General features: G+C 41.2%; 2 protein-coding genes across 6 annotated transcripts in view; both read right to left on the bottom strand.

The window, feature by feature from the left end:
• TSHR (thyroid stimulating hormone receptor) overlaps window positions 1-24,666 on the bottom strand; it is a 156,595-nt gene that overhangs the window by 131,056 nt on the left and 873 nt on the right. The window lies entirely within an intron of this gene.
• On the bottom strand, window positions 410-24,627 carry LOC106983576 (charged multivesicular body protein 3-like). Its single transcript, XM_053223424.1, has 3 exons — window positions 24,597-24,627; window positions 5,318-5,394; window positions 410-1,057 (listed from the first exon to the last, which is right to left on the bottom strand). The coding sequence occupies exons 1-3, from the start codon at window positions 24,625-24,627 to the stop codon at window positions 605-607; spliced, it is 561 nt and encodes a 186-aa protein (XP_053079399.1). The 3' UTR covers window positions 410-604.

Genomic DNA, 24,666 nt, shown 5'->3' with positions numbered 1-24,666 from the left:
AGTGCCCCTATGCATCAGTACTCCTGTATCCCTTGGATAAATTCCTAGCAGTGCTATTGCTGGGTCATAGGGTAGGCCTATTTTTAATTTTCTGAGGAGCCTCCACACTGCTTTCCAGAGTGGCTGCACCAATTTGCATTCCCACCAACAGTGCAAGAGGGTTCTCGTTTCCCCACATCCTCGCCAGCATTTGTTCATTTTGGCCACTCTGACTGGCGTGAGGTGATATCTGAGTGTGTAAAATCCATTTTATATAGTGTTTTAGAGATAAAAAACATGGAGAGTCCTCAACATTCAGGCCATCAACTCTATCCTCAGAAGTGCTTCAGGAGAAGACAGATTCCTTTGCCCTCGCCCCCAAAAGATACTTCTATTTATATACCTGAAAATGATGCTTTTATAACCACCTCTCAAGAACAGTCCTGTTGAGATCCCAAAACCTCTGCCAAGTGAAGTGATATTAGCAGAGAACCTTCTCAGAATAAAAGTGCCTGATTCAGAGGTGTAGTGCAAGAGATACATAACATGGTGACTGCTTCAGAGGAGTGTGCCCACTCCCAGTAGGTGGGCCACGAAAGAACCCGAGGGCCTAGCTGAGCAGCCACTAGCTGCGGAGTGTGGCAAGATGGGACTGCATGGCCTCCAGGGCCTCTTCTTCCTTCTCATCTTCTGATGCAGCCGTCGCTCCTGAAGGTCTGGGCTCCGGAAAGGCATCGGTCACTTTACTAGGTGCTTTGCCCAAGGCACCTGTTGTGATTTCAAACAGAATTTTGTCAATTTCCATTTCTGCTGCTTTTTCCATTTCTTCCTGATCATCCATGCTTTCAAAAGTATCTTCTAACATTTCTTCTATGATGCCAGCCTTCATCATCTCTTTGGATAGCTCCCTCATGGTGGCCTGGATTTCTGGGATCTTCACAAGACTCTGCATGGCCTTCATTACTTCTTTGCTCTTCTGCAGGGAACCAGCCACTCGCAAAACCACCAGCTGGTTCTTCATCCCTATGAGCACGGAGTTCACGTGAGCATTGGAAGCATAGAGCTTGCTCACAGCAAGCTAATTTTTATGAGCTATGTATGCATTTGCCAATTCTTAATTACGATTAAGAGAAAAATGAGGACTTGTTCAATCTGTAAGTCTTCTTATTCATGAACATCACTGTTTACTTGTATAAAACATTTAAAAGTTATTCCTGTTTCAGGCCTCTGTCTGATGAGGGAGCATAAGGCAAGCTGACACCTTCCAAACCTGCCCCCCCATCATCCCCAGGTGGGATATGTGTGATATTCCTTAGGCACTCCTGGCTGCCCAAGAATAAAGGAAAGGGAAAAACAAATAACTGATAGAGATCATGGTTCTGCAGGATATGAGTCTCCATCACTTTACCAATGTCTTAGTAAATTACAAAAAAAAAAACAAAACATCTTATCAATAACCTAATCTCCAGAAACCTACAGACTCTGTTTCCTGGAGCCCCAACATTACCCTCCCCTTCATAGTGATGTGGGGAGCAAAAGCAAGAAGAAAATAGCAAATAAAATTAAATTTCTTTGTAACCTGCAGCCCATTGACAAATACTTGAGGCAGGCTGAAATATAATTATCTCTCCAGGAACTCCCTACTGTCTTAAAGTTAATGCCTTACTAGAGGGGGAAAAAACAGCCTTAGCTTGACAATAGCTAGACTTCCCACATCCTGTAAGTCTTCTTTAGCATATGAAAGTCCTTTTGGAAACTTCGCCTTTTCTTTACCTCCCCCAACTCCCAAGTATCTAATATCACCCTCATAATCCAGGGGCAGGTCTTTCTGCCCACAGGTCCTGTCCCTGTGCTTTAAAAAAAAAAAAAATCACTTTTTTGTACCAAAGATGTCGCAAGAATTCTTTCTTGGCCGTCAGCTCCGGACCCCTACTACCACTCCAAAACCACATCATGTTTAAAGAAAACTGCCATCAATTTTGTGTTGCTAGTATCAAAGTGCTTCAAAAACTACCAAAGTAGCAGTTGTAATGGGCTGGGGTTTAGGATACTTTGTTGGACTCATCTCATGTACACCTTCTAGTCTGACTCAAATCAGCAGCCTTTCAATAGGGCATGGCTTTCCAAAGAGCCACTGTAGGGCCAAAGGTCAAAACTGAAAGTGTGGGTGGGAATGGGGTGCGGAGGGCAATTCTGATCAGTGGGAAACAGGAAGTGGAGGGAGTATGCAAACTCCTTCTTATGAACTGCCCTAAAGCCTGGTTCTGCCTGTTTCTCCTTTTCCTCATTCTCACATCAGCAAGTAACCTCCGGCTCAGACTGTTTACTGGGAAACCCAGGATAGGATGGCTGTTGGCTAAAAGTATCTGTTAACTAGCACATTAAGCATTCATTTTAATCCAGGATAATTTTGTGAACCTCCTGTATGCAAAGCACTAGTTTAGTAATTATAAGTGAGGCAAAGCTGAACAGAACTCAGTCTTTGACTTTGGGCACTAATATTCTAGAAGAGAAGATAGAAAAATTGTATAGGCAGCATAGCTCCAGGGGATTCAGAAGAGTGACTTTCTAGGTCTAGCTCTGCCAGACACTGGCTGACATTTACTTCTGAGCGAGACATTTATTCTCTTTGGGCCTCTGTTCTCTCAGCTGTAAAATACAAGGTTGTGTTAAATAACCTCAAAAGTCCTCTCCACATCTAAAATCCTTTGCTTTTATAAATTTAGTCTAGGAGAAGGATGACTCCAATCAGTTCTGTATGATAGGTGTGTTCTCTGAATCCAAGTGCTGTGGGAACCAGAACTTTAGAGACTTGGGAAGCTTTTATGAAGAAGGAGGTATATGAGCTTGGTGGATTTGTAGGATTTTGATGGGCAGGTAGGGGACAAATGGGCATTTTAAGCATGAGGAAAAATATACTCAAAGGAATATAAAGGGAAAGTATATGTCTCATGCAGGAAGAGCAATGAATAGTTCAGTCTGGTTGAAGGGGTAGATGGGTGTCTACATTTAAGAGACTGGTAAAGTAGAAAATGGAAGATCCAAGCTATTGCATTAAGTTTGAGCTTTACCATGTATTCTTTGACTTAACATGTGTATAGAACACTTACTATGCTCCAGGCAGTGAATGAGGTGCTGAGAACACAGAAATCAATAAGATGCAGTGCCCTCAACAGGCCTGTGAGCAGTGGGCAAAGGAGTGAAACTAGTGTGCAAAATCCTGTAACATAAATAAAACTTAAGTACAGAGAATGAAAGTGTCGAACATCTCAGAGGTATAATAACAATAGACAGGTAGAGAGGGAGTCAAGGGTGATAGGACAAGAGGAAAGAGAGAAGGATGAGCATTTTCTTTGATAAGAAAATGAATTTGTTTTGACGTTGAATTTGAGGCCCTTCCAGACAGCCACATAGAAATGTGTAAGTAGTAGAAGAATATTGGTTTGTGACTAGCTTGAAATGTTGGAACAAGAGATTGAGATATGTGTATATTTTCTAAGTAACTCATAGGTCTGAGAGGGATTGTCAAAGAAGAAAATATAGACAGAAAAAAAGACCAAAGGGAACACCTTAGGGAATGCCCATGTTTAGGAGTTAGAAGAAGTAAGTGGCATGAACCAAGAAGAGTTAAGACTATCAGAAATGGTGGCAACCAGCATAAAGGATGTCAAGGGAAGAAAGAATTTCAAGAAAGATTGGGGGGGGGGGGTTGGACAAGATCAAAGGCTCCCCAAGTTTGATGGACCAGCTGCATTAAAATCAATTGAAACATGTATTAAAACTATGTAATTTGTGTCTTGATGGATCTTCAAGAAACTACTAACAGTAGCTGCCTTGGAGGGAACCTAAGGACTACAAAGCATGAGTAAACTGTATGAACTGATATCCTAGCCCTCCAAGTCAACTACAAAATTACATCACTGTCCCTTCCTTGGTTCATGGCTATGGCTGTATGAATTGTCCCATATGAGCAGCTAAAGGTAGAAGACAAAAGCCAGAGCTTGGTTAGTGGATCATTTGGTTTGGTATATAGATGTTGGTTAAGTATATCCACCCAAAATGGACATGAGCTGCACATGGAGGGGGCCTTGAAAGACAGCAGCAAGGGAAAATCTTCCCAATGGGTAGATTTCATGGAAAAATAAGAATATATATGGAATCAAGAGCAAAAGGATTGGCCAGCCGGTCAGAACCTGGGAAGAGAAAAGCTAGAAGATTGTAAGAAAAAATGTCTGGGCCAGATGCATGAGTATGAATATATGGGTGTAGGCATAAAATGTGAAGATCTTTGTATCAGATATTGACCAGCAATAAGCAGTCACCAGAGAATAACCATTGAGTAACTAAGGCAAAATGACTTGATCAGTTAAGAATACCTAGTCTTTGTCACTGGCCACCCCAGAACTAGCACCACTAGCACATTAAGAGGGTGGAGACCACATGTTAATAGCATGGGCCCCCAATAAGCAAGGCTGATTTCTTTCCACCATTGAAAGTCCAACCAGTTAGCAAGCGAGCTCAATGTGGCACTATTTCTTGAGGGTACAACACTGTTGCAAATTGATCACAGTGAGGCCTTTCTTCCTGGAAGGACCAGTGGTATGTCATAGTAGTTACACGTATTCTTGGTAACTATTCACCTTTCCTGCCTCTACAGCCTCAGCCAAGCACCGCTATCTGGAAGATTTTAAAGTATCTGATCCAGGTATACAATCTCGTACAACACAGCATCTGACCATGAGACCTATTTCACAGAAAAAGAGATAGGGAGGTAAGCTCGTGGTCATGGGATCCACTGGTCATATCAAGTACCACATAACCCAGGAGTAATTGGTTTTACAAAGCAATGGAATAGCCTGCCAAAGGCATAACTTGTTGGCAATACTCTGCCATGGTGTGGTATCATCATAGCAAATCACAAATTTCTATTTGGATGTTGTGTCCCATTCGGAAGAATGTGTGGGTCTTGAAATCAAGGGGCAAAAGCAGGAGTGGCCTCAGTTGCCTTTATACCCAATGACCCACTTAGGAATTTTGTGTTTCCAATCCCCATAATTCTAGGCTCTGCAGGAAACTATAAGCTATGATTTTCACCTGGGAGTTTTGGACTTTTTATGTGCAGGGATCAGTAGACTAAAGGAGGAGTTAGTATTTTGGTAGGAGTAACTGATCCTGATCAGTGCGAAGAGGTAAGTCTGCTGTGACCCAATGACGGTAGGGAGGAATATATGTATATATGTGGAATTCATTTAATCCACTTGAACATGCCTTAGCACTTGCTCAATTGTAACTAAAATGAACAATTCCAGCAACTCCTGCCTGAAAGGAGTATAGTTACCATGGGTTCAGATCCCTCAGGAATAAGAGCTTGGATTATACCAGCAGATAAGTCATCGAGGCCAGCAGAGGTTAAAGCTGAGTATGAGGGGAATTTAGAATGGGCAGTGGAGAGAAACGGAAGCACCAATTGTGGTCCTGACATCAACTGCAGCAACAGGGCTGTAGTTCATCCCCATAACCTGTCGTCTAAATTTCCCGCAGGAAGACAGATCCACTGAAATCCTGGATGCTCTGTTTTCCAAATGTGTATGAGGAAGTTGATCACATCACAAGGGTTGCAACAAGCATGGAGGTGAGCACTCTATTCAAGACGCACTTCCATTGAATCTGTAGGTTGCTTTGGGTAGTATGGACATTTTAACAATGTTGATTCTTTCGATCCATGAACATGGAATATCTATCCTTTTGTTTGTGTCATTTTCAATTTCTTTCATCAATGTTTTACAATTTTCAGAGTTCAGGTCCTTTACCTCCTTGGTTAAGTTTACTTCTAGGTATTTTATTCTTTTTAGCATAATTGTAAATGGAATTGTTTTCTTAATTTCTCTTTCTGCTACTTCATTATTAGTACATAGAAATGTTACCAATTTCTGGATATTAACTTTGTAGCCTACAACGTTACTTAATTCAAGAACTATACTCAAATATATATATATATATATATATATATATATATATATATACACACACATATATATATTAAAAAAGAACTCACTTGCTGTTAAGAGGGAAGGAGTGCAGCTAGCACTCCTAATTGGCTCATATCTCAGTATGAGATACCAGTAACTTGTGCAACAGTAGCGCTCCCTTACGTGCTGATCAGAGATGCACTTTGTGGCACCAGGCAGTCAAAGAGTGTGATGTGGGGAAACAGCGGGAAGTGATCATCACTACAAAAGCTACCATTGGTTCAATCCAAAAAAGGATCTAAAAATGTCCACTGGATTTTGCAGCAAAGGTTGTTAGTGACTTTGGCAAGAGCCTTTTCAATTGAGTAATGGGAGCAGAAGCCAGATTGCAGTAAGTTAAAGAATGAATGGAAGTAAAAACGTCAAAAGAACAATTTGAGAAAAGTCTTAATGAATGTTCAGCTGCAAAGGGAAGGAGGCAGCTAGGGAAGCAGCAGTGGCGGATGGACTGAGATGTGAGAACTATGGCGGGATTTTGTTTTAGTAGAAAGAGACTGGAGTGTGTTTAGATAACGGTGGGAAGAATATGGGAGAGGAGACAGGAAAGGTCAAATTAGGGTGAGGAGAGCAGGGAGCATGGATGCAGGTGGACGATAGTCTGCTTGCATTGTTAGAAGAGTAGAGGGGAAAGGATGGGTGTAGATGCTTTTAAATTGCTTTATTTTGTTGTTTTGTTTGTTTTTACAGTCTCATTCTTTTAAAAATCCCTGCATGATAAGTCTGTGTTTCTCAAAATATCTGATAAAGCATCACCCCTCTCACATATTCTTTTTCTGCTGAATGAGAAAGCTCCCTGAATAAAAAAGATCACCTTGTACACTTGAACAATTACTTCCCTGGTCTTCACAACGGTTCTCCGAAGTAGGACAGAACCATCCTATGGTTTCATTTAACAGATACAAAGATAAGAACACAGAAGGATGAAAAGTACCTTGCTAAAATGTTCACCAGTAATTTCCTTATTCAGTGGGAAACTTCCATCCTGTACTCTTCACGATGACTTCTCTCATTCAAGAGATTTCCCCTCCCTCTTGCTATTGAAAATGAAGATACTGGATATAATGTGAAAAGAAAGAGTAGCCCCTGCAAGCCACTGAGTTTTTTGATCCTGAGATATATACTTTCTATAAAGTAAGTTTCTTATGAGTAAAAGGAGTTCTTCATAAGTACATTAAAACTTCTATTGTCACACAGAACTGAAGCAGACAGAACCTTAATAGAGTGTTTCATGCTTCATAGCATACATTTCAGAGCTTCTGGCTTTGTTGTTTTAGATTCCAGGGATTCGGGATGGTTGTGAAATGAGAACTTGGTTATGCTACGTAAGAAGGCCAGCCAAGCATTAAATAGGGGCATCTGGAGAGTCTGGAAACCCTAATAGGCTTGTCAGCCAAATTCTGCCATAGAACAGTTAGATCCTTACAGATTTATGGGCCCTAATAGGACAGAGAACTCCCATCCATGGTTAGAATTTCAGTCACTTTACCCTTTACCCTAACAGTAACTCCCCAGGGACAAATATCTCTGGAAGAAGATAAGCAATCTTATAAATATTTAAAATGTGCTTTTTGCACAGTGGACAAGTGTTTGGTCTTAATAAAGCCACACGAGGGGCGCCTGGGTGGCGCAGTCGGTTAAGCGTCTGACTTCAGCCAGGTCACGATCTCGCAGTCCGTGAGTTGGAGCCCCGCGTCAGGCTCTGGGCTGATGGCTCAGAGCCTGGAGCCTGCTTCCGATTCTGTGTCTCCCTCTCTCTCTGCCCCTCCCCCGTTCATGCTCTGTCTCTCTCTGTCCCAAAAATAAATAAACGTTGAAAAAAAAAGTTAAAAAAAAAATAAATAAAGCCACACGATCCTCAAGCCCAACAGCTGCTGAATGGTCCCTGTGTGGAAGCATGCCCTCTCCAAATCAATATAATACTCACACTGAGGGTTAAATCAGACCAGCTCTCACAGGCTCTCATGCCCACTACTGCATTAGTGATAACAGTTAACTTCGATCAGGCTTTATTCTGGTTTACTAGGTATTTCACATACACACTCATAGCATTACCTCACATGATCCTTATGACTACTCCATGATGTGGGCATAACAGATCTTACTAGTTTGTTCATCCTGTGAGTTGAGCAAATAGATTCTTCCACACAGTGAGTTGGTGGAGAGCTAGGATTTGACTACACGTCTTCTGTCTCCAAGTTCCAGAGTGGGGAGGGAAGAAACAGCTGAGAAGTAAGCTCCAGTAAACCTAAGGGAAATAATAATCTACTTCTTTCATTTAACCTTTTTTTATTCTTAGCAAATTTCCTTTATTGGCATATTGGTTACATTTTTTTAATGTTTATTTATTTTTGAGAGAAAGAGAGTGAGGGGGGAGGGGCAGAGAGAGAGGGACAGGGATCTGAAGCAGGCTCCACACTGATAGCAGAGAGCTGAAGCGGGGCTGTAACCCACAAACTGCAAGATCACCACCAGAGCCAAAGTTGTACGCTCAACCAACTGAGCCACCCAGGCACCCCTATTGGTTAAATTTTTAAATGGAGATATAAGATAGAGAAGCCAATATTATTTTTTTTGGTGTTTATTTATTTTGAGGCGGGGGGGGGGGGGGGTGGGAGAGAGAGAATCCCAAGCAGGCTCTGCACTGACAGGGCTCAATCTCACAAATTGTGAGATCAGGACCTGAGTCAAAATCAAGAGTCAGATACTTAACCCACTGAGCCACCCAGGCACCCCCAATATTATTATAATAAATACCATTACAAATGGGACATTGTTTAAGTTCTGCACCTTGCCTATAACACAGAAAAACCCTCTGCATAAGTATTGGCTCTTAAAAGGGTATAAGTTACAGATAATGGTTCATGCATTGCTATTAAGTCACTTCTTTCTAGAAGTGTTGACTAAGATTCCATGGGATCCAGAAGGCATAAGCGCATGGTGTTGCTCAGCCCGCTGGTTAGAAACACTCTCCTTCACCAAACAGGTACTCTCAAAACCTTTTGATGTGGGAAAGTAGTTTTGTAGCTCTAAGCCTTCGAGAATAACTATGAACATTTTTGGCATTCTAATGATCATCTCTGAGGTGTAAGGCATTGAGACATGGAGTGGGACTGCTCTCTACACTAGGGTGTTAGAAATGAACCTGGCTGAAAAGTCCTGAAATTACATAAAGCTTGGCCTGTTTACACCTGTTTTCCTATCAGGCCACTTGTCTGATGGCCCACACTCTTTCCCTGCAGTGTGGTTGAAATGTAAAAACATTATGCTAAGTTAAAGAAGCCAGGCACAAAGGTCACATGTTGTATGATTGCATTTATATAAAATGTCCAGAATAGGTAAATCCATGGAGACAGAAATCAGATTAGTGGTTGCCAGGGGGTATGAGGAGAAGGAGAATGGGGAGTGACTGGTTAATCAGTAGGGATCTCCTTTAGAGATGATGAAATTAGTTTGGAACTAGAGGTGATGGTTGTACAACACTGTGCATGTACTAAATACCAGTGAATGGCACATTATATGAATTTTATGTCAATTGGGGAAGGGGAGGGAAGGGAAGAAACACAAGGGAAGGGAAGAGACCAGATTTAGGAAGATAGCTACTATGGAAAGAGGGCCTTGGATTTGAAGCTAGAGGACCTGAGTTTGAATGCTCTTTCATTTACTGGCTGTGAGATAAAAGATAAGAGAGACCACATTTCTGGGTCTCAGATTCCTCATCTAAAGTGGAGTCAAACAAAGCTGTTGTGAGTCCCAAGTGAGATACCATATGTGAAAACACATAGCATGGGGCTGGACACACAGTTGACACAGTATGTAATTAAACAAACAAAAAAATAACAATGGCAACAGATTTTTAAGGCAGTGCACAAAACACATTTAATTCATATTATAGCTCAAGCAGTTATTATGTAATAGAATAACAGATTAATAATTCATAAGAGATAACCATTATGGCAATTTTCAGTAATCCAAATGCTCTAAAGAACTAGATGCTTTTGTAATTATAGCTCAGAGTTTATTTTTCTGGCATCAAGGCATTAACCTAAATCTAAAAATTAATGTTATGGCAAATTCTTCACTCTAGTTCTGTGTTTGCACTACATCAAAAGTAACAATTTCTCCAATTTATGATGCACATGTTTAAAAGAAAAACCTTAATATCTCTGAAACCAGAAATCCACTGATTGAAAGGGAGGCTGGATCCCTCGAAGGAAATTTTCTCAGTGTCCCTTCAGAGGTGACTTTCAACAACCAGGTGGGTAGGATGACTCATTCTATGGATGTCAACTGCAGTGCTGGTAGAGTGGGTGTGAATGAAATGGTCATGGTGGCAGGGATGGAAGCCAAGCACAGGTTCGTTTTCATCAAATCTAGTAAAGATACTGCCTCTTTGAATAACCAAAACTACCAGTAGTAGAACCCTACACTGCACCTTTGATAAGGCAAATTTCCTCCAAAAGAACAGCTAGCCAATTGGTGGTAGTTTGATTACACTGGACCCTTTCTACTTGTCAAAAGTAGTAATTCATTTTAAAAAGAATTGTGACTTTGGCTTTGAGTCTGCCTTCCCTGACCTCACTGCCTCCACTAGGGTCACTATTCGAAGGCTTATAGCTTGCCTGATCTACCAGTATGAGGTCCTACAGAGTTCTGCAAGAACCAACTTGTTGCACAACACTACAATAGCACAACACTCAACCAAGAGACCCATTTCATGGGAGAGAAGGTACAGTAAAGGGCACATGACCATCATATCCACTAGTCTGACTATGTCTTTAATCATGCAGAAGCAGATTGCCTAGCAGAATAGTGAAATGACCCATTAAAGGATCAGCTAAGGTTCCAACTTGGGACAAAGCCTGGACGGTTGGGGATCCACCTCAGTGAAGTGTACATGCTGAACCAATAGCCAATATATGCCAGTACCCATGTAGCTAGAATACATGGGTATGAGGACCTAGAGGTGTTGGTAGGATTGACCCTTCTCACCATCACAGTGACCTACATTCAGAATTTGAACTGCCTGTCTCTGTTCCTGCCAGAGGTCCTAGTTTTTGGGTGTAAAGACTACTTCCTCCAAGTAAGGGCCTTATGCTATAATGATCACCTGGTTATTTGGGCTCATGATACCAGTAGATGAATGGGCAAACGTAGGAGTTTCTCTCCTGATAGGAATAAAAGAACCATGAGAAGCTATGGTTGCTGCTTTACATCAGCAGCAGTGAGGAGTATGTCTAGAACCCAGGGATTTATCTGGGACATGTCTTGGTTCTTCTGTGACCAGTGATAATGGTGAAATAGGGCAAATATAGCTAAGGGTTTAAAACCCTTGGAGTTGAAAGTCTGGGTCCTTCTTCTAGGCAACCACAGGCCAAAGTCTGGGCAGTGCTGAGAGAAATCTAAAATCAGAGTTGAGGAGAGATATGACTATTAATTACAACCTTGGGATCAGCCACAATAGAGGAGACTTCTGCTTATTTCACAAGCCCTCCTGCATTATGTCTTTGCAAAGATTGCATTTTGAAGGGAGCTCTGTGGCAGATTGGAGATGTATCCCCCTCTATCTCAGAAAAGACATAAGGTCATTTTATTTTTACAAAACAGAAGGTCCCATATTTTGGTATGAGAGCCAGACATAATTAAAAGCTTGGGAAGGGGAGCCTGGGTGGCTCAGTCGATTGGTTGGTTGGTTTCGGCTCAGGTCATGATTTCATGGTTCATGAGTTTGAACGATGCATATGGCTCTGTGCTGACAGTGTGGAGCCTGCTTAGGATCCTCTCTCCCTTTCTCTCTACTCCTTCTCGACTCACACTGTCTCTGTCTCTCAAAATAAATAAATAAACTTAAAAAAAAAAAAAAGAGGGCCTCCTGGGTGGCCCAGTCGGTTGGGTGTCTGACTTCGGCTCAGGTCATGATCTCGCAGTTTGTGAGTTTGAGCCCCCTGTCAGGCTCTGTGCTAATAGCTTAGAGCCTGAAGCCTGCTTCAGATTCTGTGTCCCCCCTCTCTCTCTGCCTCTCCCCTGCTAATACTCTTTCTCTGTCTCTCAATAATAAATAAACGCAAAAGAAAAAGAAAGAAAGAAAGGAAGCAAGCTTGGCAAGATCTGAGTGGTTCATAGGGCGAATTGCATTAAAGACCTCTTAATACATCACTTGAGATCCTCTCAGCCCTACCTGTCCTATTCTAGCCACGCCACAGCCTCCAGATCTATGTGAGTGCTGACTAGCTTCATCCAGGTGCAACCTGACAGAGCTGTACCTCAGCCCTGCCTCTGTTCCCCTCACCTTCCACCCTGGGGCATTTCTGTAAACATCTAGCACTCCATCATTATCCATGCACAAGAAACCTGGAAGGCTGGTGGAGATAACACCCCAATCTACAAGGTGGGGGCAGGGGGATAAGAACTCATGGATAAAAGTTTCCCTTTCCTCCCTCCTAGAGCAAGGGTCCAAGATGCATAGCATTCTCAGGTGGCCATATGGGATCAACAACAACTTGCCTCTAGTAGCAGCAAACTCTCCTTGCCTCCTTTCTTCATGTCACCAACTCACCCTTCTGCTCCTTGGAATCACACTCCCCAGTGATAATTCTCCACAGGCTCTGCTTTCTGGAGAATCCAGGCTAAGACATTACTGACTCCTTTCTTTCACTCAGACTCCACACACTCTGTGAGGAAATCCTGTTGACTTTACCTTCATCATAAATCCAGGACTCAACCATTTCTCACCACCTTCCCTGGTATTAAGCCAGTTGGAGCCATGGTCATTTCTCACTTGATTAACAAATATAGTAGCCTGGGTGCTCCTAGGAAAATGTAAATCAGTTTATGCAATTTTGGGGGTGGAGCTCAACATCCTTAATAGCTATTTATCTCATTCAGAAAAAAAATATACATGTATGTATTTGTATGCATTTATATTATTTTATACTTATTTAAGGTATATATTTATATTTACATATTTTTAGTGTCTTATAATGACCTACAAGGTACAACGTGCTCTGTCCCCCATAACTCCTCTGATCTCATTTCCTGCAACCCTCTCTGCTTCAGGCACATTTTTCTGCTTGTCACTTACAAACATACTATGCAAGTTCCTCCCATGTCCCCCCCTGACTCTGGGTCTTTCCACTTATTCAGAATTTTCTCCCCCCCAGCCCCAGATATCAGCCTGGCTTAGTTTTGGGGGCTCCTTCAGGTCTTTACTCAAATGTCACTTTGTCAGTGAGGCCTTCTCTCACCACTTAAAATGCAACCCCCAGCCTTCCTTCTCCCTGTCCCTCCCTTTATTTTTCTCCATTATACTCATCACCATCTGACATACTATGTGTGTTACTTACTAATATTTTTGGCTATTTCCCCCCTGCTAGAATGTATGATCAAGGAGGTCTTTTATTATATCTCTCCATATCTAGAGTAGTACTTGCAAATATTAAGTAATCAATAAATATTTGTTAAAAAGAAAAAAAGAAGAAAGGAAGGAAGAAACACTAACCACAATAAAATGCCACCTATCTAGAGTAAGATTTCCTATCATCTCAAACTTTGGACCATGGCTATGTACCCAAAAATAACTGGAAAGGGTGTTGAGAGAGAAACAGAGCAGCCACAAAGCTCACTAAAGACTGTCACAGGAGAGCCCCTCATTTGTGCCCTCTCTTGAGATCATTTATTTATCGTCATGTACAGATCCTTTCCCTAAAGTTAGCCTTCTAGTTTCCCAGCTCATAAAAAGATTGAAATAACAAAATATAAAGTGACAGTAGCTGGCAATAAGAAAAGACAATTTCAGTCCCTCTCTGGAGTTGAGTAATTATGATAATACTCGGGTGTGGGTAAAATTAAGCTAATGCCTGCAAAAATGTTAGCCAAGAGCTTCATGTATCATATAAATAGAGAGATCATGTTTTTGAAAGAAAAACTGGGACGCAGGGAGCTCTTTCCAGGTGCAAAAGGGGTGTGGAAAGTTTAGCTAAAATGATGAGAAAATATTTGAATTTCTGGAATGTTCTGATGGCAAGATATTTTAAATAGGGCTGTACCAGAAAAAGCCAGGGCAGATTTACATGTCAATACATGTAAGAGAACACTTATAAGATGCTTTAAAAATCACAAAGGTCTGCTTTGTAATTCTAAGAAAAGGATTTGCTCTGAAATTTTCTGACATCCTATATATTCTTAAGGATTCATACAAAAATGAAGAAAGTAAGGAGAGTCTGACATCAAAATGGAACACTGTAAAATCTAATTTGTAGCTCCGAACAAATGGAACCATTTTTACTCATACTTTAAATTTCCTTCAACTATATCTTAATTGCAGTAATAAAAGGCAAAAGAGTAATTAAGCAAGCAGATTCAGTGAGAATGGAAACAGGAGAGGTAGAAAGGATTTAATGTCAGATATAAGGCATTAGACACTTATAAAATCTGTTTTTAAACAGTGACTTGAAGAATAGCCACACTTAGTGAACTTCTGTGAGAAGAGCCTATTCAAAGGATGAGCTAAGTGTGAGGCATTAAAAAATAATCATAGCAATATAGTCAGGAGAAAAAAAATCACACTCAAAGGTCAAGAAGTTTTTGCTTATTTTTTAAATATATGTTTTAGTGTTCTTTGTAATGCAATAAAAAGATTAAGTCATGGTTAATACCAAATGTATACTGTCACACACAAAAAAGCCAAGTTATTCCAGAATATAATTTCTTAACTTTTTTGGGTGGGGGTTCAAGGACACCTTTAATAATCTGAGGTAAGTTATAGTTTCTCTCAGTCGTGCCCTGATGTACAAATTTTCATTTAATCACAGATTTCCAGGAGGATACACATGGGCTCCTAGGAAGCCCATGAATCTCTGGTTAATAAACCTTCATCTCTAAGGTAACAATTAACATACTTTGTACCATAAGAAAACATTAAAGTAATCAAATAGTTGGATCAATTAAAATTAATGATTTCTCAGTTCTGGAAGGGGGAAAAAACTATTCCAATTAATTGATAAATCCAAATACAATCCACGCATTTAACAACATATGGTAAGTTTTTATGAATTAGTTTTCTCTGTCCACTGCTTCATCAGAGCCAATAGAAGAAAACACTCCAGGATAGCCAGAGTTTGTTCACACAGGTGAAACAGTTAGACATTCTGGATCCAGGCATCTGAGAATAGGACTGAGTGGGCTTGGCCTCTGCAGAGCAGGTCTGGCTGTTGAGGCTGGCTTCTTAAGCACACACAGCACTGCCTTCTAAAGTACTTTACTGGCCTCTTTCAGTGACTGCCATTCTGTACACCATCACTTGAGTCAAATTACTGGGATATTCAAATATAGAGTTGCATTATCCTAAAGGTAGAAGCGAATCCTCTGAAAAGTTACATGTGAAGCCCCACAAAAAACAGCTACATGATGGAAAAGAATTCAAAATTGTCACTCATTTTTTAGAAGCTAAATAAAAAATAACAAACCCAGAGACTTCAAAGAAGTGTCCTGCTTGCTCTGGATTGCTTCAGGTTGTCCCAGATATCCTGGGGCTCTCTTCTACTTTCCTCTTGCTTAGGGGTGCTACATTTGGAAAGTTGAGGAAGCACTGGTAGAGTCAGTTTCTTGGAGGTGGCTGTTCAAAGGAGCATCTTTCACATGGTTTTTGTATCGTGAAATAGGATCAGATGGGTGGTGAGGCATGCGGTGCCCCAGCAGATGTCATTTTAATGTCTAAAAACTAGTGTCTCAGGTGGTCAGGAAAAACACTAAACAAAAGTAGAATTTCATCTACCTTAACAGGGCAATAAACCCAAGGACTCTGAAAAAGAATTAAAGGGTGTGAAGAACCCGATGGCATGATATTAAGGTGCCTCTGGAGACCTTCATCCATGCATTCATTTATTAAACCAGTATGTAATGACTACCAATCATATGCCAGGCTCTTTCTGGGCACTTGGGATACATAACTGAACAAAGTAAACCACAAAAACAAACCAACACAAAAACCTAGCCCTGTGGGGAAAGATATAAATAAGAAACACAGACAAATTATATCGTATATTAGAAGGTGCCAAGCTCTATGGAATTTTTTTTAAAAGCAGGAATGCTAAATGTTAAGTAGAGTGATTACGAAAGCCTTATTGAGAAGGTAACATTTGAACAAAAACTGGAAGGAGGTGAGAGGATAAGCCATGGGAACATCTGGGAAAATAAGGTTTGAGACACAGGGAAGAACCTAATGTGGAAAAGCCTGACAAACATGAGGAACAGCAAGGAGGCCAGTGGAGTAAAAGTTCAATTATGAGTACGAGTAATAAAATAGAAAAAGAAAAAAAAAAGAAGGTCTGAATCATGTAGGCCCTTTTGGGCCTCTGTAAGGACACTGGTTTTTATCTTGAGATAACTAGGAAGCCGAGGAGCGTTGTGAGCAAAGGACGGACGTGACCTGACATTCGTTTTAAAAGATGTCTCTGGCTGCTGTGTGAAGGATAGACTGTGGAGGGCAAGGCTGGATGCAGGAGAGCTGTTTGGTGGCTCCTGCAATAAGCCAGAGGGGAAGATACAAGTATCTTAACAGAGCCAAGGAAATGCAAAATTCAGTTGAAGCCACGAAGGAAGTTCACTACCATGTAGGTGGGGGTTGCAGAATTTAGGCAAAACCAAGAGACCAACCCTGTTTAAGTTATTGACTTATAACGTGACAGTTACGTGACAATAAACAAGGCTCAGGATGTCCCAGCATGTCCCGTGGGCCTCTGGACTTAATGGTCTATTAGTAAGTTCTATTAGTAATTTATCCTCCAAAATCTAATTTGAGAGTCAAGGGAATGCTCTTAATTACACCTGGATAACAGATGTAAGAGGAGGCTCCTTCTGGATAGGGCAACCCTAACCATAAGGAACCTAGGAAGCCAGTGGACGTTTCCATAAGGAACTGGTATTCTTAACTGGTGGGGGAAGAGCCCAGCTTGCTTAATGAATAAACATCTTTTAATTTGGGAAAATTTAGAATTAAAAATAGAAATGTGGAGGGGGGCGCCTGGGTGGCTCAATTGGTTAAGGGTCCGACTCTTGGTTTCAGCTCAAGTTGTGATCTCACAGTTTCAGAGTCCGAACCCCACACTGGGCTCTGCACTGACAGCATGGAGCCTGCTTGGGATTCTGTCTCCCTCTCTCTCTACCCCTCCCCTGCTTGGTCTCAGTCTCTCTCTCTCTCTCTCTCTCTCTCAAGAATAAATAAATAAACATTAGAAAAAATAGAAATGAGGGGTCCCTGAGTGGCTCAGTCAGTTAAGTGTCTGACTATTGATTTTGGCTCAGGCCATGATCTCACAGTTCATGAGACTGAGCCCCACATCGGGCTCTGCGCTGTGTGGAGCCTGCTTGGGATTCTCTTCTCTCATTCTCTCTCTGACCCTACCCCGCTCATGCTCTCTCTCTCAAAATAAATAAACATTAAAAAAAAAAAGAAATAAAAATCTAAGTCAGACCCATAATATTAATTTGTGTTGAATTTAAGAATACTCAATATAGGATGCCTGGGTTGCCCAGTTGGTTAAGTGTCTGATTGCAGCTTAGGTCATGATCTGGTTACTCATGGGTTTGGGCCTGGCGTTGGGCTCTGTGCTGACAGCTCAGAGCCTGGAATCTGCTTCGAATTCTGTGTCTCCCTCTCTCTCGCTGCCCCTCTCCTGCTCGTGCTCTGACTCTCTCAAAAGTAAATAGACATTAAAAAAATAAAAATAAAAAAAGAATACTCAATATATATTTGGTATTTTGAGTATTGTGTTATTTAAACTCAGTCTATTGATTGGAATATCTAATAGATTGGCCTTGCAATTTCAATTTAAAATGTATAATTGAATAATTTATATTGACCTGTGATTTAAGTTGAAATGGAAATTATTTTTTACTGAATTTCCTTATAAAGTGTTTACTGGGAGTCAATAAATTAACCGTTCTAAGCGTTCTGTGTGTATCGTAGGGGATATTGTGCTTCACTGGAAAAGTTTGCATTGACTAGAGCATATTCTTCCAGGATTCTGAGTCTGATTCAATGGGAGCTCTTTCATAATTGTGTAGATTGTAAATAATTGATAGCAATGCAAAATAATTCTGTCTATAGACATGGCAAATTCTGTCCTTTCTGGTAGAGCTTCAGTTGACTTCCCCCATCCCCTGACTATGAAAGAAGTCTTTTGCCTCCATTAGCACGTCCATTTCAATATTCCTCATCTATAAATCTATTTTGTGGATTTTTAACATAATTGCAACATTTTACCAGTTTCTTCACTGTAGTGGGTTGAATAGTGTCCCCCCAAAATTCACAACCACCTGAGCTTCAGAATGTGAGCTTATTTGGAGATAGGGTCTCTGTAGGTGTAATTAGTTAAGTATACATCATCTTGGATTAGCGTGCACCCTAAATCCCATGACTGGTTCCTTATAAGAAGGGGTGGAGGACACACAGAGACTTACACAGAGAAGAAGGTCATGACTCAAGAGACAAAGACTGGCGTCAGGCTGCTACAAGCCAAGGAAAACCAAGGATGGCAGGCAGGCATCAGAAGTTAGGAAGCAAGGAAGGATTCTTTCCTTGAGCCTGCCAGGGTAGCATAGCCTTGTCAGTACCTTGATGTCAGACTTTTAGCTTCCAAAAATATGAGAGAATAAATTTCTGGTGTTTTAAGCCATCCAGTTGTGGGTACTCTGTTATGGCAGCCTTAGGAAACTCAAACAGAGTTAAATAAAATCTTTAAGGTGTTCAATTTATTGCTGTAGGAGACTCATGATTTTACCTTTCTTTGAAAATTATCCTTTAATACCATTAACTCATTCATACCTCCCAGCAATCCAACGAGGCAGGTACTATTATTATCCTCATTTTACAGATGAAGAAACTGAGGTACAGAGCAAATCCTGATAGTGCCCAGAGCATGCCCTCCCCAAACGTGGCATCTTGGCACTTTGGATATTTTAAACTGGAGAAATCTAAGAAACTGCTAGTGCAGACAGGGCTATCTGACCCTCTCCTACAGCAGGTCATAAGCCCCCCGCTGTGTGGAAGTGCCTTCCCTATACCCAGAGGAAAGGAGTATCCTTTTCTGCAAAGACGAAAGGAAGGCAAGAGGAATCTGAAGGAATAAACTCGCTGTTTTCCCCAGTTTTCTACACTTAGCTCACCCCCTGTTTTTGTCCTATCACATTGTTCCATGACTTCCCACTCTTTATCAAACCCGATGTAAAAACAATCAAGGTTAATCGCTTCTTTGGGTCTTCATTTCCTTATTGAGAGTTAAGGAATGCTATTAATTACACCTGGATAACAGGGTCTTCATTTCCTTATTGAGAGTTAAGGAATGCTATTAATTACACCTGGATAACAGGGATAAGTGGAGAATCCTTCTAGATAGGGCAACCCTAACCATAAGGAACCTAGGATGCCAGTGTCCTCACTCCATGTCACATAAAACTTATTTTAAGTAAATATGTGTGCTTTTCTCCTGTTAATCTATTTTCTTTATTGTTGCTACTAGGGGTCCTAGTCAAGGATTTAGAAGAATAGAAGGAAAAATGTTTTTCCCTTCTCTACATTTCCAAAAGTATGCTGAAGAAATGGTAGACCAAGGCATTCAACCATGATGATCTCACTCCAGAGAGAGTGCCCTTAACCATTCTACTCTCCTGCTCCTATAAACAGCACTGGGATGTCTATAAAACTTAGGATTCCTGGTACTAATAAAGCTTAATTTAATAGACTTTCTAGACTTTTCTAAGTATTTGGAAAGCTCATTCAAGTGCTTTAAAAGAAAACGTATTATGTTTGTACTCAAACTATTATTTTATTAAATTATTTATTAAAATATTATTAAATTATAAAGTCTTCCATCAAAAAATATGTCTTCCTTAAGGTAATTATTATAATTAAATTTACAAATAAAATAATAAATATATGGAAAACTCAGAAAAGAACTAGTCTTTACATTTATTACTTTAATGAATCAAATATTTGTTTTTAAACAGTTACCCCTAACAAGTCATTTTTTTTGTTGTTGTTGGCACAAAAGCTGCCTCCAGAATTGGAGAATTGGAGGAAAAACTGACATCAGAATTCACCTCGACCTGTACTGTGTCACAAAGAAAGTAGCAACGTATATTGTTGCCCCTCAACTCTTTCACTGTTCAGGTTAGAATTCTTCAAAGCTCTTCAAATGAGTAATTCAATCCCCTGGAACACCACTTCCTCACCCTCTACCTCCACACATGCAACTCCTTATGCCTACTAGTTTAGGATCCTACTAGCTTAGGATGTAGCTCATAACATTCCCTGAACCCAAGTTGAAGTCAGTTTCCACCCCCCATTCCCACCAAGTACACTCTCAGCACACTTACACAATTATAATTGCATGTTTATGAGATTATTTGATGGATATTCAGCTCCACCCTAGATTGTAAAGACCCCTGAGGACAGGGACATGTTGATGTTGTTCTCTGCCAAGTCCAGAGCGTTAGCACATGTCTGGAATGTAGCCAGTGCTTAATAAACGTTTGCAGGATGAAGGAAGTGATGAGCAATGGTGAGGGCAGATAGCCCCTCTTTGGTGGAAAATGCCCCATTAATATGTGTACTATTAGAAGGACCCAGTTCTTCACCTCCTACTACAGACACCAAAAGTGGGGAAAAGGGACCTCCCTCCTCCTACTCCCCCCAGCAGCTGGGACACAGCAGGTAACCTACGGCAGACAATCAGATGCTTCCATCTAGAATATCACTTTCTGACTGGTGATTCAAAGTGGCAGGAATGGTTGAGATGTTACTGATAGCAGTACACAGACAGCCCAGCAGCTACAGAACTAGGTGCCCAGCACCACAGATGTCCAGTGGCTGTGGTTATGGTGTTGTCTGTGGAGTTGTTCCAACCAGATGGTTGGCTGTGGCTCCAACTCCCTGGCTGCCCTGGGCTCTGGCTTGTTTTAAAAGCCAGGTTCTACAACGATTCCGTAAATTACATGTTATTGTTTCAGAACATTTCGTCCCTCCTTAAGCTAGACAGACCAGGTTTTCTGTTACTTACCATCAAAGACCTTGAGTCACACACACAGAGGAGAAAAAAGAATAATAAATCATGGAGCCCAGAAGCATGAAGTGACACCATCTCTGTAAGACATAGAGTATTTCTGTATTTGGCAAGCATGTGGGTGCTAAAGCAGGGGGCTTCTTTTTAGGTGGGAAATCAAATGCTATTCAGGTTATGACCACTGATTGTGACTAAAACAGTTGTGAAATATGGAATAAATGCACAATTTCCTAAGTGTGGAAACCAAGTATGATGTGAGATTATTTTAGGTGGAATGCCCACATGGCATTAAATAATATTGAATAACAGTGAAAAAGTGATTCCTTTTTCCATGGTTTTTCAATTCTTCTGATACCACCAAGGACAGCATGTTGAATTGGTACCTCTTGAATATTTCTCTAACACTTACACTCTTCCCTTCCTTTAAAATTTAATTTAAATTTAATTTTTTTTAATTTTAATTTATTTTGAGAGAGCGAAAGCAGCAAGAGCAGGGGAGACGCAGAGAGAGAGAGAGAGAGAGAGAGAGAGAGAGAGAGAGAGGGAGAATCCTAAGCAGGCTCTGCACAGTCAGTGCATGGAGCCTAACCTCATGAACTAGAAGATCATGACCTGAGCCAAAATCAACAGTCAGATGCTTAATCAACTGAGCCACCCAGGTGCCCCTATCCCTTTTCCCTTTTAACAAGGGAAAGTCAGCCTCAGGCTTAGAGCATTCACAGGCAATAATCTTGAGCCTAGAATGTAATTATATTTGTGTTTTCAATGTTTTTAGCTTTCTGGGTTACCTCCTAATTACAGCAAGTTATGCTAATTTCCCATTTATAGTCATAATATAAGCTTTCTAAATAAATTTCTTTCAGTTAAAGAAGTGAAATACTTAAAGATACTGAATGTATAATAGCACAGGTGGAACACAGATCTGGCAAAAATCCTGAAGATCAACATCTGTGAGTGTCTTCAGCTTCGAAAATAGTGGGCTAGTCCATCAATTAGAGCCACAGATACAGATGCAGAATGCAAATTAGCAATAATGGAAGCAAAATCCAGAACCTGAAAACAGTAGCTATAACAGCTCCTTCAGAAACATTTCTGAAGGGAGGGATGCCTGGGTGCTTTAGTCAGTTAAGCATCTGGCTCTTGATTTTGGCTTAGGTCATGATTTCATGGTTTGTGGGTTCAAGTCCCACATAGGGCTCTGCACTGACAGTGTTCCTTCTCTCTCTCTCTCTCTCTCTCCTCTCTCTGCCCCTTTGCTGCTCTCGTTCTGTTTCAAAATAAATAAGCTTAAAAAATTAAAAAAAAGAAACATTTCTGAAGGCATATAAGTGTGTGATGGACAAACCTTCACTCCACTGGAGTTGAAGGAAGTTGGAGGGGGTGAGGTAGTGATTGTCACCATCATGAACCTGAAAGTGGATAGGTCAAAGGACAAGGCAAGGTAAGGTGGCACTTTCTTGCGGAAGAATCCACACAAATCCAAAATGAAAATCAAACCCCACCCTCATTCAAAGAAGGGGTAGTCCTCTTGAGCACACAGGTAGCAAATGGCAATTCTCTGAATGAGAGTAATGGGTCCATCTTGCTATCCTTGGTTCTGAGGTGATATGATCTATAATTATATGCCAACATTAAAATTTTTCATTTTATTCTGCTGGATTCATTTAATTTCCCTTAAATCAGTATTCTCAATCAGGAGGAGCATTTTTTTTTCTTCAAACTACCTGCATATCAAAGATTCTAGAATGTTCCACTGGGGAGTGGGAATATCAGCTCTCCCTTACTTCCTACCTAGTTAGAATCACTGTTATAATAAGAGTGAATCATGCTGTCTTAGATGGGGGAAGTAGAGAAGATTCAGAACCACCGTTTCAGTGGAAGTCACAAACAGTGAAACTGTCTCCCATCCATCTACTGAACCACACGGCAAGTGTATGGGTAATGCAGAAAGGGACAGTCTTGTTTACTTTTCAGCACCATAATACATGGATAGAGACTAAGGCTTAGGAAAAAATGCTCTCAGCACCATAATAATTTGTAAAACAGCCAGCCATGGTTACACAGCATCTAGATTCAGAAAAATGGTTGCCACCCAGAACAGGGTTTAAGGTCTGTTTTGTTTCAGCAGGAAATGCCTACTATAACACAGATACAGTCTTTCTTTTCCTCCCTCCCTCCCATTCTTTCTTTTTCCTTTCCCTCCTTCTTTCTGTTCCTTTTTCTTCCCCTGCCCAACTCTTACTTTTCTAAGTTCTTACACATTTTTCTCTCCTTTCTATTTTTTTTCAAGACCATATTGGAGAAAAGCTGGCAGGGTTAGACCTGCTTTCATCTAAGGGCAGGGGGCTTAAGAGTGCAGCTCGGAGCTATTTCAAATCTTGGCACCACAACTGATTAACTGCATGACATTGAACAAGTGGCCTTGCTTTTTGTGCCTCAGTGTCCCCATCTATAAAACGAGAATAGTAAAATTACCTACTCAGTTGGATTTTGTGAGGAGTCAATTGGTGAGTTTGTGTAAAGTGCTGAGGACAGGAGTAAGCACAATAAAATGGTTAGCTTTACATATTTGACTTCTCTCATAAGCTTTCCTTTGACAAGAGTTCTACTGCCCCCCCCCCCTCCCCGCCAGGATTTGAAAATCACTTTGCTACTGTTGCAGATGGCTGTGGCCACTGTCTAAACTGGCATGCCTTTTCACCCACACTCTTCATCACTGTCTCTTCTCAGAATAACTTCGTTCTTCAGCACACCATCCCTCCCCTCCCCCTACTCCCATTGTTTTCAAGGTCAGATTCTCCCTGCTACTGTCTTTATCAAGTTCTTACTCTTTGTGATCCAGCGAATCCTCTCACTTGCATCATCAGACATCGGAATGCACCTAACTGACGCCCCTCTTTTACTCAGAGGTAAACTTGGGTCTTCCCAAATAAATGACCTCCCCTATTTTCCCAGCTGGTGAGAGGGGCATGAAGAGAACGGTCTCCTGACTCTTAGTCCCTTGCCTTCCTCCAACATTATCCTTTCTCCTCGACATTTGGTGGAACTGTAAACCGATGGCTCCAAGTTCCCCTCCACTGTCAGAGCCATGTTTCTCTCCCATGACTTGAAATTCTACCCCCTTCAAAACTGTCTCTAAAGAAGTGGTGGACGGACAACATCTGAGGCTTGCATATTCATTGGCTCACTTACTCAACAAGCTTTTGCTTGCGCACCAGAAGAGTTCCAGGCCATATGCCAGGTGTGGGGAATTCAGAGTTGAAAGACAGGGTCTCTGTGCTAGAGGTCAATTCTTGAGTTGCTATTAGTGTTATTAATATCTGAAGTGAAAGATTCAGCCAGGCCTGGGCTAAGTGAAGAGCAGCTCTTGAGAAAGGGCAGCTCACGCTTGCATCTTGCACCAGGGTTTTAGCTTTTCCCGTGTTTTGAGTAACTAGGATGGCAGCAATCCCAGGTTTGGGCAGTTGCGTTTTTACTCACTGCGCGCGCGCGCACACACACACACACACACACACACAGCCCTTTGGCTTACTCTCACGCTCTTTTTGTGCACTTCTGGCCATCTTTGCAGCTGTCCCTGGCCTCTCGATGCTCCCCTCTCC

Source organism: Acinonyx jubatus, chromosome B3, assembly GCF_027475565.1.
Source record: "Acinonyx jubatus isolate Ajub_Pintada_27869175 chromosome B3, VMU_Ajub_asm_v1.0, whole genome shotgun sequence".
Taxonomy (NCBI): domain Eukaryota; kingdom Metazoa; phylum Chordata; class Mammalia; order Carnivora; family Felidae; genus Acinonyx; species Acinonyx jubatus.
The sequence above is the reverse complement of the archived record's forward strand: the minus strand, read 5'-3'. Positions and strand labels throughout refer to the sequence as shown.